The following is a 16194-nucleotide window of genomic DNA, read 5'->3' on the forward strand; positions in this document are numbered from 1 at the left end:
CTTCTGAGGTTGGCAAATGTTTCGGCGAGGTCAGCGAGCAGGTCGGAACCTTTTCGTGACTTGACAACGATATCATCCATATATGCTTCCACATTCCGACTGATTTGAGTGAGTAGACACTTCTGAATCATTCGCATAAATGTGGCTCCGGCATTCTTGAGACCGAATGGCATGGTGATATAGCAGAAGCACCCGAATGGAGTGATGAAACCTGTTTTTACCTCGTCGGGTCCGTACAGACGGATCTGGTGGTACCCGGAGTAGGCATCTAAAAAAGATAGCCTCTCGCATCCCGCGGTCGAGTCAACAATTTGGTCTATGCGAGGGAGAGGAAAATGATCTTTCGGGCAGGCCCGGTTGATGTGCTTGAAATCAATGCACATTCGGAGCGACTTGTCCTTCTTAGGAACCATGACGACATTAGCGAGCCACTCAGAGTGGTATATCTCTCGGATAAATCCGGCCGCCAACAGTCGAGCCACTTCTTCACCAATGGCTTTTCTCTTCTGGACGGCGGACCGCCGAAGATGCTCTTTGACTGGTTTTGCAGATGAGTCGACTCTTAGGCGATGCTCAGCCAGTCCCCTGGGAACACCTGGCATGTCAGCGGGCTTCCATGCAAAAATGTCCCAGTTCTCACGGAGGAACTGGATGAGCGCTTCTTCCTATTTTGGGTCGAGTGTTGTGGAGATGCGGGTCGGAGCTGCATCGGGGTCGGTCGGGTGAATGTGAACAGGCTTCGTCTCACCGGACGACTGGAATGCAGACTCTGTGGCGGGTTTCTTTGATCGCAGCAAGTCACTCGGATCTGCGTTTTGCTTGTATTCTTCGAACTCGACCGCTGTCACCTGGGAATCGGCAATCTTGGAGCCCTTCTGAAAGCACTCTTCTGCCTTTTTCCGATCACCGGTGACAGTGATCACTCCTTTGGGGCCGGGCATCTTCAATTTGAGGTACACGTAGCATGGTCGAGCCATGAACCGTGCGTAAGCTGGTCTCCCCCAAATGGCATGATATGCACTCTGAAAATCCACGACCTCAAACGTCAACTTTTCTTTGCGAAAATGTTTCGAATCACCAAACACCACATCCAAAGCTATTTGGCCGAGTGACTCGGCCTGCTTCCCTGGTATAACTCCATGAAAGCTCATGTTACTAGTGCTCAGTCGGGACATCGGAATGCCCATTCCTTTCAGTGTGTCTGCATACAACAAGTTCAGCCCACTTCCACCATCCATCATCACCTTGGTCAGCCGAGTGCCTTCGACAACTGGATCGACCACCAAAGCTTGCCTCCCAGGGGTGGCAATATGAGTCGGGTGATCAGATTGGTCGAATGTGATGGGTATTTGAGACCATTTCAGATAATTTGCTTTTGCTGGGGCAACCATGTTCACCTCTCGGTTAATGACTTTCAGTCGACTCCTGCTTTCCACATCTGCAAAGATCATCAGAGTGGAGTTGATATGTGGATATCCTTCCTCATTGTCCTCCTTGTCTTCGGCCTTGTCTGACTCCTTCTCCTTGTCCTTAGACTGTTTTCCCTGAAACTGCTGGATCAGGAGTCGACATTGGCGAGTGGTGTGCTTCGGGTAGATGATATTCCCCTCTTCGTCTTTCTTCGTATGGATGTGACATGGCATATCCATTACGTCGTTCCCTTCTTTATCCTTTACCTTCTTGGGGTTCCAGGATCCTTTTGGTTTCCCCTTAAACTTTCCTTGAGTCACGGCCAGAGCCTCTCCAGGAGCTGCCGGTTCAGCCTTCCGCTTCTGTTTCCGACTGGTGTTTCCTTTTTCCGACTAACTCGGCTTATGTTTGCCGCTTCGGAGTCGGTCTTCTTCTTCGCCGTTGGCGTACTTGGTAGCAATCTCCATCATCCGACTCAAGGTCATGTCACCGGTTCGACCAAACTTCAAACTCAGTTCTCTGTTCTTGACGCCATCTTTGAAGGCGCAGACTGCCTGGTGATCAGACACATTCTCTACAGTGTGGTGCAAAGTGATCCACCTCTGAATATACTCTCTGAGAGTCTCATTAGCCTTATGCACGCAGACTTGCAACTCTGTCAATCCAGCTGGTCGCTTGCAAGTCCCTTCAAACGTTCTGATGAACACTCGGGACAGATCTTCCCAAGTGTAAATGCTGCTAGGAGGTAATTGAGTCAACCACGCCCTGGCAGAACCTTCCAGCATGAGGGGCAAATGCTTCATGGCCACCTCGTCGTTCCCACCACCAATCTGAACTGCCACTCGGTAGTCTTCAAGCCAAGTTCCAGGCTTAGACTCATCAGTGAACTTGCTGACTCCTGTTGCCAACCTGAAATTGGGAGGGATAACTGCGGCTCTGATGGCTCTGCTGAAACATTCAGGACCAGAAACATGCACTCGACTACTTGTGGGTGCATCTCTGTCGAGTCCACCTCGATGGGCTCTGTTCCGGTCGACCATACCTTGCACGATAATGGATCGCGCATCGAAGCCTGGTTCTCTGGGGTCGACTGGAACCCTTCGCCCTGTACTGTACTGACGCCTGTCACCTTGCTGTCGAGGAGCGTAAGACCCACCCCTCGAAGGGGAGTTGGGCACTCGATGCCTATCATCTCGGTCGAGTCGGTCGCCATATTGATCTCGCCGATTCTCGCGCCCTTCACGCCGCGGAGGCGATCTGGGGCTGTAAGCCGACTGAACCGTATTCACAGTGACGGATCGACTGTGAATTTTGTTGCGCGACTGAGACACGGCTGAATTCTGATCTCCTGCTGCCCGGAGCAGATCCCTGATCTGCAGCAAACCTCTGCCAGCTTCCGACTGCGAAGGCTGGATGGACTCTGCTATACGGGTCGCAGCTGCTAAATTCTGGATTGGGGTTCGATATACCTGAGTCGGCGGGAAGAGTTGACGTCGACTGGTGTCGGGAACTCGTTGCCGCGCGCGCTCGTCGAGTGCTCGCTGAAGATTCTCCAGTTGAGTGCGCTCGGCCAAATTGGCCAGACGCGCCTCCTCCAAGGCACGAGCCTCGGGGGTTTCTCCTGCGATGGGAGTACGCAGGGCATCCACGTTCCTACGGCGAAGTTCCTCTCTTTGCAGAGAGTCGAGTGGCTCGGGCTGGTACTCCTCGTGGCGTCGTGCGGGGTCGCCTCCGTCACCTGCTCCATCACCACGGGCGAAGCCAGGGGGACTGCGGGGCCCGTCGACCATCAAGCTTTCCGCCGCTGGATCACTGCTACCGCACTCGGATGCAGTCTCTACAGAGCCAGTCGACAGATCGAACAAGCCGTAGAGAGATTCATCGGGCTCGATTGCCGCAACTTGGGTGGTGGCCGATTGGCGAGCCACCGCGTGCCTCACCCATCGCTGAAGCCTCGAGCGGCCCGAGCGCTTGCGCTGGCGGGAGACCGGGAGGGTGGACGATGGAGGAGCCGACCGATACTGGGTCGACGGTTGCCGCAGCAGAACGCCGCGGACACATGCACGAAAATGCGTCGCACCGCGGACGGGGAGCGCATCTACGTCGAGTGGAGCCTCCTGGAGCCACGCGGAGTCGTCGCACGAAAATGCGTCGCACCGCGGACGGGGAGCGCATCTACGTCGAGTGGAGCCTCCTGGAGCCACGCGGAGTCGTCGGCGACGAAGGTGAGAGTGCCGAGACGGATCTCTTGACCCCCGACCAAAACTCCAGCGGACATCATGATGAAAGTACTCGGAAGAATCGCAACTTCTCCACAAAATCGCTAAAACACCTGCCCCAAGGTGGGCCCCAACTGTCGTGGTTCTAAGCCTGACAGTAGAGTGGGGGGTAGGTATGGAGAGGCAAGGTCCTAGCTATGGAAAGGTTGTAAACACAAGGGATGTACGAGTTCAGGCCCTTCTCGGAAGAAGTAACAGCCCTACGTCTCGGAGCCCGGAGGCGGTCGAGTGGATTATGAGTATATGAGTTACAAGGTGCCGAACCCCACTGCCTGTGGAGGGGGGGTGGCTTATATAGAGTGCGCCAGGACCCCAGCCCACCCACGTAGGAGAGGGTTTAAGGTGAGTTAAGTCTGGGGCGTTACTGGTAACGCCCCACATAAAGTGTCTTTACTATCATAAAGCCTACTTAATTACAGGCCGTTGCAGTGCGGAGTGCCTCTTGACCTCCTGGTGGTCGAGTGAGTCTTCGTGGTCGAGTCCTTCAAGTCAGTCGAGTGAGTCCCTCGTTGGTCGACTGGAAGGCGACTTCTTCTAAGGGTGTCCTTGAGTAAGGTACTTAGATTAGGTTCGTGACCCTACCCTAGGTACATGACCCCATCACATGGTGATGGGGATGGGGACGGGTTTACGATTTTATCGTGGGGATGAGTTTGGGAAGGCAAAACCCGATGGGCTTTGTCCCCGTTGCCATCTTGACTCGAGCTGCCCGGCTCTGGCTGCGAAGATGATGGCGGCGCCTAGGCCACAGCAGCCACATGGGATGAAACTAGCAGAGATGAAGAAGACGACGGTCGTTGGGAGGAGAAAGGTTGCCGGGATGCTGGAGGACGTGCACCAGCTGCGGCTGCTGGTCAACCGGTACGTTCAGTACAGGTTGCTGAACGCCCAGGGGCATAGGCGGCCAAGGCCAAGGCTGCTGCGGTGGAGGTGAGGCCTTGTTACTGTGACATGATGTAGTTTGATCTCCACAGTGTGACTGAGATGCTGATGTTGTTATTGTTTTCATTTTGTTGTGTGTGAAGAACTCCCTGTTCGGACTGGCTGAGAGAATTGCCGGGCTACGAGAATCAGTCGCTGGTAAGAGGGCAGAGGCTTAGAAGATCAAGAGGGATCAGAGATTGTGCTCAATTGTTGGTGGTCGGGACGTCAGGTAACAACAAATTTGGCACATTTTGCTTTCTGAACATTTGGAGGTTGTTGTATAGGCCTTTATAAGTGATTCTTAGATAAATGTGACTATTTAAGTTGAGCTATCAAAATGTTTAAATTGGCTATGTCACATGAATGAATTTATTTCCTCGCTCGCATGAGATGGAGCCATCAAAGGGACATGACTCAGCATTACCACCTTCACTGTTTTGATCTCAGTTTGTCCAACTAGGAGCCAACTGAAGTATCACACTGAATCATATGTTGCCTATTATCTACTCCCAGTGGAGTACTGAAATTTTAACATAACAACTACATTCAATATGTGCCCAATGGATATTACGTATGTGCACTAGCATCAGCACACTTAGGATGATTTATGTGTAAATATGTGGTTCAAACAAAAAATAATAATCTGCACACATAGCTTACTCTGGTTTCCCTCTCTATCTTGCTGGAACAACCCTGCTCGTGATTGATGTTCCGGTGGCGCACGTTGTGTTGGTCGTAGTTGCCGGAAACCTCACTCAGCTTTGCCCATCTGGCCCAAGTTGGTCATTAAGGCAATGCTTACTAAGTTTATTTTGTGAAGTTTGCAGGAGTTATCTGAAGAAAGGGCTCACTATCTGGTTAAATGTTCCATTGGATGCCCTTGCAAGAAGGATTGCTGCAGTGGGTTCAGCGTCACGGCCCCTCCTGCATCAACAATCTGGTGATCCATATGCAAAGGTAGGTAGCTACCAAGGCTCTTATCTATTTCTTCAATTTCAGTGTGGCATGCTAACAGAGCTAATAATGTGTTGTTTTCTTATGCAACCCTATGCAAAACTTGCATCATTTTTTGAACAAAGAATGGACTCATATGCTAATGTTGATGCCCGAGTTTCCTTTGAAAGTAGTTCAATAACACCAATATACATAATTCTGGTTTTCATTCCAGTGCTCTATGCTACTACAAAAACGTACATGGTTCACCGATACGATACTTCTAGCTCTTCTGTTTTTACACCCTTGCTCCCTATAAATACAATTATCCATAACGCAAACATTGCATTCAGAAATTGACATAATGACTTGGCTAAGATGATCTTTTGAACTATGCCTGACTAGGATTTCTACCTTCCATTCTTGATATAGATGGGAGCTTTCTTACTGAGAAGGCTGTGGTAAGAAACCAGATCTTGGTTGTTGTGATGTATATATACCTTTGCATGAGACATCCTTCTTGATATAGTCAGAGGCTCAGAGCTATGCCAAAGGATAACTTGGGTTTTTACTTAAGTAAACGATATGTAAATAGCTCTAAATTATGATATTTGGGATTGTAACTCAGCTCTTGGGTTCTATTTGTTGGCATGCCGTTTGATCAATTTTGAGGTAAAGCAAAGTTGTTATCCAGAAAATACTTAGCTACTTAAAGATGGTCCAAGTAGAAAAAAATGTTGCCATAGTTTTCAGGTATGCTAGCATTCAAATCTACTTCAGACACCAGATAGCACATCAAATTTTGATACCTGAAGCGATAGCTGCAGAGGAAAGGTACCAAAAATGATTCATGGTCTCTTTGCTTAATTCTATGCTTCTCAAAATGCTTTAGTATATGCCCATAATATCAGAGTATGAATTGTTCTATGAGCAGTTTGCTTTATCGATGATAGTAATTCATTCGTTAATCTGATATATGTTCCGCATTTCTGACTGAAACAATGGTATGTTTGGCTTTGGCAATTGGAAACCCCATGTGTGTGTAGTTTTTTCAGTCGTTATAATTTGATCATGCTGAAGGCAAGATATACATCATGGTTGCTTCATGTAACTTAAAGGGTCTGGGGCAGTGTTAAATGTGAAATAGCTTCACGGGGAAAATTGTTTCATTTCTTTACAGTCAAGAGATAAACCAGGGACAAAGCACAATCAGACAATCTGTTTTTGCAAAATATTTTCTACCTTCCTTTGTCGTTGAAGTGTATTGGCTTTATTTCTTACAATACAAAACTGAAAAGTTCCAGCTGTACTACCAACCGATAATGGAAGCTATGATAGGAACGCTGCCAAGAGGTATGTTAGGCTAGGTGCATTACTTATGGAATCACATGATAAGAAAATCAATGAATTAATATTTTGGGAGGTTGGATTCCTGATGTGCTTAGCTGGATTGACAATCTTTTCAGTACAAGTTGATCATATTAGTTTAGTCAGACTATTCACACACCAGCATATATATAGTCCTTAAGCCTGTTGATTTCCTGTGCCTGAGGACTGCTACTGCTGCTATCCTTGCTACTGTATTTTGTTCTAGCTGCTAGGTCGTGCTACTGTTGCTGCTGTATAGATGTGAATATATGTGTGCTAGATGTGTTACTGTGTAAGAAAGTTGTATAAATATGTTAAAATTCTGTCAAAAAGCTCAATGTACATATGTGTAGATGTGTTAACATTTGCTCGATGATTTTGTGGTCATATAATTAGTACTGCATGTTATGCTTTGTCCGCCGGCCCTGACTGACACGGAGATGGAGGACGCCCTAGATCGAATGCTCACAAAGATTGGCCTCGCTATGGGCACCCACCTCATGTGAAGGCAGACCAAAAGGGGCGACCTTATCATTGGCTGATCTTATCTGATTAACTAAAAAATGTTTATTTCTCGTGTACAGACCACTTCCTTTGTGTGAAAGGAAAATAAATTTATCTTTACCTTTTCTTTTTGGCTATTGCATTATGAAGTCCATAGTCCTCACTGTGACGATTCCTTGCTAATGCAGGGTTTGTTGCAATGTATGCTAGGTTGATAAGCAGAGATGCGGTAAGTTCGCCTTTATTTTGCAATGTATGCTACGCTGACAAGCAGGGATGTGGTAAGTCTACCTTCTATGCATACCTGATCTATTCTAAACATGCATTCAGTAGTTTTGTAAAGCTTTATATTCTTCTTCTTTTTAACATTTGTTGTGTTTGACGAGATGCTTCACCAATGTTCAGATGTGCCATTCTTCTCATAATTTGTGTTATTATTAGCTGGATAACCTAGATTTTTTTCCCTGTCTTCTGTAGGACACTAGGACTGTTGCTTAATTCCTAAATCTCCATTTTAAGGAGAGGGTGGACTTTTTGAGTATAAAGAAAGAAACTTAAGGAGAACAACCACATGGTCATTAATTGTAGTGCGTGAGGGAGTAGGACAGGATCTTATTGCCAAAAGTATACCTGTAGCATCAGCTAGATGCATCTTGAAATAAGCTCCTTCTTGATGTTGATCTCTGGTTGACTCACAAGATTAAGGTGAACATCATTTTATTTGGCACGGGTTTACATCGCCTTCTGTCGATATGTTACTCTGCATTTGCGGTTGACACTAGAATTGCTAGAATGTGCACTAATAGATGTGCCACATGAGGTTGGGCCAGGCCTTGGATGTGGAAATGGCCTTTACATGAAGAAAAAAAGGACTACGTGAAATATGAAATATTTTGTGAGGTTATGCAAACACTTGCGCTCTATAAAATTAGTGTTATATGTTTATTAGTTGAACTAGACTGGACCACAAGATGTCGATTTCGATGAGCCTTCAACACGAACATGCAGGATTTAAAGTGCGAGGTGTTTTTTCTCCCGGTACAACGCACGGGCACTTTTCCTAGTAAAGACTAAAGGCTGATCATGCTGATAATGTTGACCAGATTTAGATGGTGAAACAGTTGAGACTTGGGAGTACAAGCTCAAGCCATTGAGATAGTTCAAGGTATACATTGTCCAGGTTTTCATGCATTCCAGACTATTGGTGCATGGACTCTCTAAAGTTTGATTCATCATCTTGAGATCTGGACAAACGCACAACTTTGTTTAAATGGAAACTACATGGCCCGGGTTTTCTTTTAGTGTTTTATATCAAATAAATGGAAATATATTTGCACAATGATCGGTTGCTACTACAAAGAATGTGTTAATTAATGGGCAGTGGAATGGGATTAGGCCTCACAATTTACAAACAACTCAAAGAATTGAAGTAACGAAAGTATGCGTCACACTTGGATATGTGGTTGGAAAGAAAACGAATCATTGAAATGCTTCTGCCTCCCAAAGGAGGCTTACCTGCGTTTCCATCGAAGGGAAATGTTCCGAAATATGAGGGTTTTATCGCCGACTATTGTAACTATTGTGTGTATAAGTGAGAGATGTGCCTCTCATTATGGTCCATATTTGCTCGCGGGTAAATGTTTAACTATTGTGTATAAAAAATGAGCAATACATCTCTCATTACCTCACATATTTCCTATCAGGCTAATGTTTCTAGACAGGGTGCTATTTTGTAAAACACACGAGGATAAGGTATATGTTTGACATGTTTAGGACTGAGCCACTAGAACATTTATGTTCCCGTTGCAACGCACGAGCAATTACCTAGTAAAACCTAAATAACCCTAAAAAGTAAAAATCCCAAACCCCAGAAACCCTTCCCGAGTCCCCAGCATCCGTTCTTCTCGAAGCTGGCGGCGCACACATCGAGACCTCTCCTGATCTCCATCCCAGGTACAGGAATCCTAGTCAGTCACCTCCACGTCTCTCCCGTTCTCAGATCTCGCCGTGCCCGCTTCATCCCCAAGCTCTCTCTTCTCTCCCTCTGCTTTCCCCACCGCGCGCCGCTCCCAGCCGACGCCTCCCCCTTCACTGGTCCGGACCCTACCGCGCTCGCTTTGCTTCTCACCGGCTCCGCGGGAGACGCCGACCCCGTCATCCGCCTGCTCGTCGCCAGTTCCCACCTGTCGACCGCTGGTGGCCTCGCTAGTCAGCACTGTATATATAAACAAAAAGGCAAACCTCTCAAGATATATAGATGGATGAGCGACGGATGGTCACGTCCGCCATTGTAGCTGAAGAAGAAACAAGGACACATGTGATCAAGATAGATAGGTACTCAACAATCAAGGAGTTGCTCAAGGTTGGCAAGTATACAACATCTATCCCTTTCATTGCCGGAGATCATAACTGGGTTGTGAGGTATTTCCCAAACGGTAACACATACGCAGATAATTACGCACCTGGGCACGTATCTGTTTATCTGGTTCTTGATTCGGCTGGTGCCACAGATGTGAAGGCAAAATTCACCTTCAGTGTTCTTGACAAGGGTGGAGAACCAGTGCCTTCATACATCAAAACTGTGACACCACATATCTTCCCAAGCAAAGGTTCGGATTGGGGTTTTGCTAATTTTATCAAGCAGAAGGATTTGAAGGGATCAGTTCATCTAAACAGTCTCAGAATCAGGTGCGATGTCACTATTGTGAAGATCCGCAGCGAAGAGACGCATACAAATCAGTTTGTTGTGGTTCCTCCAAGCAACTTGCATCGCCAGCTTGGCGACCTCCTGAAAAGCAAGGATGGAGCAGACGTGGCCTTTCGAGTCGGCGGCGAGATATTCTCGGCTCATAGGTCCGTGCTCGCTGCTCGTTCACCGGTCTTCAAGGCGGAGCTCTTTGGCACCATGAGGGAGAGAGCTGGCGATCCGATAGAAATTCATGATATTGAAGCTGATGTGTTCAAGTCCTTGCTCCATTTCATCTACACGGACTCACTCCCTGAGAGCACTCATCAAGGTGCAACACAGGAAGATGTAGTGACAGCTAGCCATCTGCTTGTAGCGGCGGACAGGTACGACATCGAGAGGCTGAAGCTGACATGCGAGGATAAATTGTGCAATCATATTGACCTCAACATGGTTGCGACTAGTTTGGCTCTTGCCGAGCAGCATAACTGCCATGGACTCAAGGAGGCTTGCTTTGGGTTCCTTGCTTCTCCTTCAAATTTGGAGGCAATGATCGGAAGTGATGGTTACCAACATCTCAAAAGCAGTTGCCCGTCTACTCTCAAAGAGCTCATTGCTAGACTCTTGCCTGCTGAACTGATGGCAGCCAAGGATATTGTCAGGTCAATTTGACCAGTACTGTTGGTACTGATTATAAAGTAAACTTGGTATCTATTTTGCGTGTGTGGGTCTGCCCTCAAAGAGCTGATTGTCAGACTCTTGCCTGTTGAGCTGAGAGTTATCAGGACAATTTAATTAGGACTTGCGCGTGTGGAACTACTGATCGTGTCTCAAGTAAACTTTAGTGTATATTTTGCTAGTTTGCCGTGTCAAGCAGAATGCTATCAATCTATATCTATTTATGCAGGTAGAATTGGTACTGTTGGGTCCTGCATTAATTCTCTGTTTTCCGTATGCATTGCCTAGCCGTATACACTTCGATTGGTCAGAGTGGAGATGAGTCTGATTTTGCCTGCTGATACAAACCAGCCTGAGTTTAAAATATCACCTCTCTGTTTTCCAAGTTTGGCATGGCAGTTTTGCTTGATTGAAGTGATCTGCACCTTAGCTTTTGTTGCTCGTCGTTTCTTGAATGATCCCAAACACAGAGTTTTTAGCCATGAACCGAGATAAACCATGTCGCCATGTAGGGCCGCAAATCCTGTTAGCTAAGGACCTCTTTCTTGATTCAGAAGATTTTTAGAGGATTCTAACCATTAGAAAGTTTTCCTATATGGTCTTTTTGATTCGTCTAATTGCAAATCATTTTCTTCTTATGATTCATTTGTACGAGGTTCCGTAGATTTTTTTCATTTAAGAATGCTATTTCTTCTGCATAATCATACAACCATTCAATCCTGTAGTAGTATCACTGTTCAAGATATCTTCCGATATTCCGATAAATCGGCCAATTTTTCGCTTACCGGTGTCTGACCGATAAGATAAATCGGCTGATAAATCAGCCGGTATGACGATAATCGGCCGATATGCCGATAAACTGGCCGATTTACCCTTATCTTGGATCGACCGATAAGTTTCTGATAGGTGATATCCCAACATTGAGAAGTATTGATGGACAAATCAAGTGGATTCAGGATAGTACTATGGTTTGGCTGATATTGTTCGACTGGACTTGAGACCAACACCCGATTGAGCGCCATTTAACTTGCCTAGGATGTGTGGCTTTGGGCGTAGATTGTGTGACATTTGTTGCCATGTCGGCCTTTACTGGTGGGCCTGTCCTATTGAGATCAATTCCAGACGGACTAAATAGGTAAATTTGGATCTCTGTCAAATTTTACTAAAGCAGCGACAAATAATATGGATGTGAGGAATACAAAAGTTGTGGTTTTACAATAAAGCCACAGATGTTGTGTTAAATTGTCAGAGTTTCACTAACATTTTGTTTTTTGTAATTAGCTGGTGAAAACATAAAACCTAGATTGTATCGCCAGAGTCCGCACGTATAACCCCAAAGTTAGGGTTTTGCTCTTCCTCCCGTCTTCGACAGCTAGGGTACTCATCTCCTACAAGCTTCGCCGCCGAGTCTGTGGATCCACCTCTTCTTTGCCTGCCGCTTAGGTGGACGGTGGCAGGGAGGAGGATCCCGGTGCCTCAGCTCCGGTTAGTAGTTTATGTTAGGGTTTTTTTCTCACAGGGGTGGCATTCCGGTAGATGATGCGCTTCATCTTTCAAGTTGGTCTTTTGGGATCCGATACTCCTGGAATTCGTCCTTTAGGATGAAGTCGACGGATCTCCGACGTTGATTGCTACAGTCTCATTCGGGCAGCGACGTAAGGATTTCTCGTCATGCGTGAGCGCCCGTGAAATTTGGTGTCGGACACTTCGGATCAATTCAATGGTTCAGTGACAACGACTGCGGCTCCGGGGCGCAAGTCCTTAGGGTCATGTGCACGAAGACTTCCTGGGTGTCATTTACAAAGTCAAGCCGGCTCCGGTAGGGGATCGACGCGTTGGCGGCTCGTTCTGGCAGTGGCAGTGATCGTTCGGTGGTGCAGGATGCTCGATGTAATTTGTATTATGTTTAGAATGATTTGTACTTCTCACGAACCCTTTTAACATATCAGGTTCCTTTTTTGCAAAAAAAAATATTAAAATTAAAACCTAAATTGCCGTAAAAACCCTAAACCCCACCCCACCCCTCTCCTCTCCCTTGTGTGTCTTTTCTTCTCGAAGCTGGCGGCGCACACATCCGTCCTCTTCCGATCCCCATCCCCTGCACGTCAGTCACCCCCATCTCTCCCGTTTCTCAGATCTCGACGTGCCGGCTTCATCCCCGAGCTCTCTTTTCTCCCCCTCCGCATTCTCCACAGCGCGCCGCTCCCAGCTAGCCACGCCTCTTCCTTCACTGGTCCGGCCCCTACCGCGCTCGCGTTGCTCTTGCTCCTCACCGGCTCCGCGGGAGACGCCGACCGCCTCATCCGCCTGCTCGTCGCCTCGTCCTCGTCCTCATCCTCGACCGCGCAGCCCCCGCTGGTGAGCTGTTTCTGGTAGGTCAATACGACTCCGATCGACATTTAACCCAGGCCTAGCTAGTCAGCACTGTATAAACAGAGGCAAACCTCTCACCTGCGTGTGACTTTGCAGAGTATCGTTTCGTGCAAAATGGCGTAAAGTGGCAGAGCGCGGGCAAAATCTTTTATTTTGCATTCTTCGCGATCTTACAGCCTAAGCTACCTCAGCCCGACCCCAGGATGGCTGAGCGCCGGATGGTCACGTCCGCCATTATAGCTGAAGAAGAAACAAGGACACATGTGATCAAGATAGAGGGATACTCAAGAACCAAGGAGCAGCTCCAGGCCAAGAACTATACGAAATCTGTCCCTTTTAAGGTCGGAGATCACAACTGGGCTGTGAAGTATTACCCAAACGGTTGCACGGCACATGATTACATATCTGTTTATCTGGTTCTTCATTCGGCTGGTTCCAAGGATGTCAAGGCGAAATTCACCTTTAGTTTACTTGACGATGGTGGAGAACCAGTGCCTTCATACACCAAAACTCTCGCACAACATATCTTCCCAAGCAAGGGTTCAGACTGGGGTTTGCCTCGTTTTATCGAGCACAAGGATCTCGAGGGATCAGTGCATCTAAGAGGCGATAGTTTCAGAATCAGGTGCGATGTCACCGTCATGAAGATCTGTAGCAAAGAGTCACATGAGAATCAGTTTGTTGTGGTTCCTCCAAGCAACATGCATCAGCAGCTCCGTAGCCTCCTGGAAAGCAAGGATGGAGCAGACTTGGCCTTTCAAGTCGACGGCGAGATGATCTCGGCTCATAGATCTGTGCTTGCTGCTCGTTCATCTGTCTTCAAGGCAGAGCTCTTTGGTACCATGAGGGAGAAAGCTGGTGATCCGATCGAAATTGATGATATAGAAGCTGATGTGTTCAAATCCTTGCTCCATTTCATCTACACGGACTCACTCCCCGAGACAACTCGTGAAGATGTGGTGATAGCTAGCCATCTACTTGTAGCGGCGGACAGATACGACATCGAGAGGCTGAAGCTGATATGTGAGGAGAAGTTGTGCAATCACATTGACACAAAAGTTGTTGCCGCGAGTTTGGCTTTGGCCGTGCAGCATAACTGCCATGGACTCAAGGAGGCTTGCTTTGAGTTCCTTGCTTCTCCTTCCAATTTGGAGGCAATGATCGCAAGTGATGGCTACCAGCATCTCAAAAGCAGCTGCCCGTCTGCTCTCAAAGAGTTCATTGCTAGATTCTTGCCTGTTGAGCTGATAGCAGCCAAGGATATTATCATGTCAATTTGATTAGTACTTGCGTGTGTGGGTTGGGTACTGATGATCATATCATCTATCAAGTGAATTACTTAGTATCTATTATGTGTGTGTGTGGGTCTGCCCTCAAAGAGCTGACTGCCAGGCCCTTGCCTATTGAGCTGACAGCAACCAAGGCTAATATCAGGGCAATTTAATTAGTACTTGCATGTCTGGGTACTACTGATCATATCTCAAGTATCTTGGTGTATATTTTGCTAGTTTGCCGTGTCAAACAAAATTGCTATAAATCTATTCTATTTATGCATGTAGAACTGGCACTTTTGGATTCTGCATTAATCCTGTGTCCTTTAGTTATTCTCTCCTAGTTGAAACATGCATATGCTTGTACAAACCAGCCGGAGTTTAGGCATGATGCATCCCTATTTATCATGTTTCGGAAGTGAAAAATATCGCCTCTCTGTTATCTGAGTTTGGCACAGGAGTTCTGCTTGATTGAAGTGATCTAAACCTTTCTTAGCTTGTGTTGCTTGTCCTTAATTTGTTTGGTGATCCCAAGCGCAGAGTTTTTAGCCATGAATTGAGACAAACCATGTCTTTATGTAGGGCCGTAAATCCTGTTAGCTAAGTGCCTATTTGATTGAAAATATTTTTGGAGGATTCTTATCCTCAGAAGATTTTCCTATATGGAAATGCAAATCATTTTTCGAAACCTGTATTTGGTCCCAGGCAGCCCAGGCCATTGGGCATCAGAAAATTAGTCAGCCCATATATCTAGGAAAATTTAACTGGCCTGGTGCGCAGCCCACTTCTAACCCTGGTTGGGCCTGAGATCTCAGCCCAAATCACACACAGGCACACAGTGCGCCTGCGCGAGTCCTCTGGCGCGTGTACCATACCCTGGCCGTCGCCGGCTCGCCGCCCGCCGCCGTGCCCCGCCCGGCCGTTCCATTCGGCGTTCTCCCTGCGCAGACGGCCAGCCCCGTGCGGCTTCCGGTCAGCTCCTTCCCGGCGAGGCGGCGACCGCCCCGCTCGTCCAGTCCAGGTCTCGAGGAGACTACCCGGCGAGGCGGCTACCCGGCGGCCGGCGGCAGGCGCCCAGTCCAATTCCATCTCAGCTGCTCGCACGCAAAGCAAAGGTAGTCCCAGTCCAGGTAACTTGACAATCAGGACTCGACTTGATTACAGTTTTCAACTTTTCTGAATGGTAGTGTAGTAGTATTATTGGGGGTCGGCTTGCCAACTTCCAATTGACTGAAATATGAAAGGTAGATTCAGATTCGTATTAATAGAAGAGTTACATATCATATAGACAATCAGAAGTATGGCCTACCCGTTTCTAACATCTTCGTTATAATACATTGTTTATATATGTTGAAATTCCCAGGCTGTTAATCCATAGGCATAAATGACCTCTCTTCCCTTGAAACCTGAGCATCAACAGATACTCCATCCACAAAGGAAACTTGTTTCATTTGTTTCGACAACCCGTTCCTGCAATAAAAAGACTACAGTCATAGACTTTAGGCTGTCAAAACAGTGCACTGCCAAGTACAGGCATCAGATTTCTATTTTGGCTTCTGTATGCCTTGAATCTGGGTTTTTGGCTTCTGTACACCATCAAACAAGGTTCAAGAGAAAAAGGAGTAGTATGTGCCTTCCAGTCGCAAAGAAAAGGAAAAAAAGGTCGACAGCGTCTCGATGCTGTTGACGCCTCAAATTATCTGTACGTGAGGAGAAGAAAAGGGGCCTCCGTTGTTGTGTCTTGTGTGTACGTGAGTCAAACAAGAAA

General features: G+C 47.1%; 2 protein-coding genes across 2 annotated transcripts; both read left to right on the top strand.

The window, feature by feature from the left end:
• Window positions 1-9675: 9675 nt before the first annotated feature.
• LOC119297135 (BTB/POZ and MATH domain-containing protein 1-like) lies at window positions 9676-10776 on the top strand. Its single transcript, XM_037575043.1, has one exon. The coding sequence runs from the start codon at window positions 9676-9678 to the stop codon at window positions 10774-10776; it is 1101 nt and encodes a 366-aa protein (XP_037430940.1).
• A 2517-nt stretch (window positions 10777-13293) lies between these two features.
• Window positions 13294-14624, top strand: LOC119296904 (BTB/POZ and MATH domain-containing protein 2-like). Its single transcript, XM_037574915.1, has one exon. It carries the CDS (start codon window positions 13359-13361, stop codon window positions 14433-14435), a length of 1077 nt encoding a protein of 358 aa, XP_037430812.1. The 5' UTR covers window positions 13294-13358; the 3' UTR covers window positions 14436-14624.
• The last annotated feature ends 1570 nt before the right edge of the window (window positions 14625-16194 follow it).

Source organism: Triticum dicoccoides, chromosome 5A (assembly GCF_002162155.2).
Source record: "Triticum dicoccoides isolate Atlit2015 ecotype Zavitan chromosome 5A, WEW_v2.0, whole genome shotgun sequence".
NCBI classification, from domain to species: domain Eukaryota; kingdom Viridiplantae; phylum Streptophyta; class Magnoliopsida; order Poales; family Poaceae; genus Triticum; species Triticum dicoccoides.

Excerpts from the sequence above, each read along its gene's own strand:
- LOC119297135 (XM_037575043.1), top strand. The coding sequence starts at position 9,676 with ATGGATGAGCGACGGATGGTCACGTCCGCCATTGTAGCTGAAGAAGAA.
- LOC119296904 (XM_037574915.1), top strand. The coding sequence starts at position 13,359 with ATGGCTGAGCGCCGGATGGTCACGTCCGCCATTATAGCTGAAGAAGAA.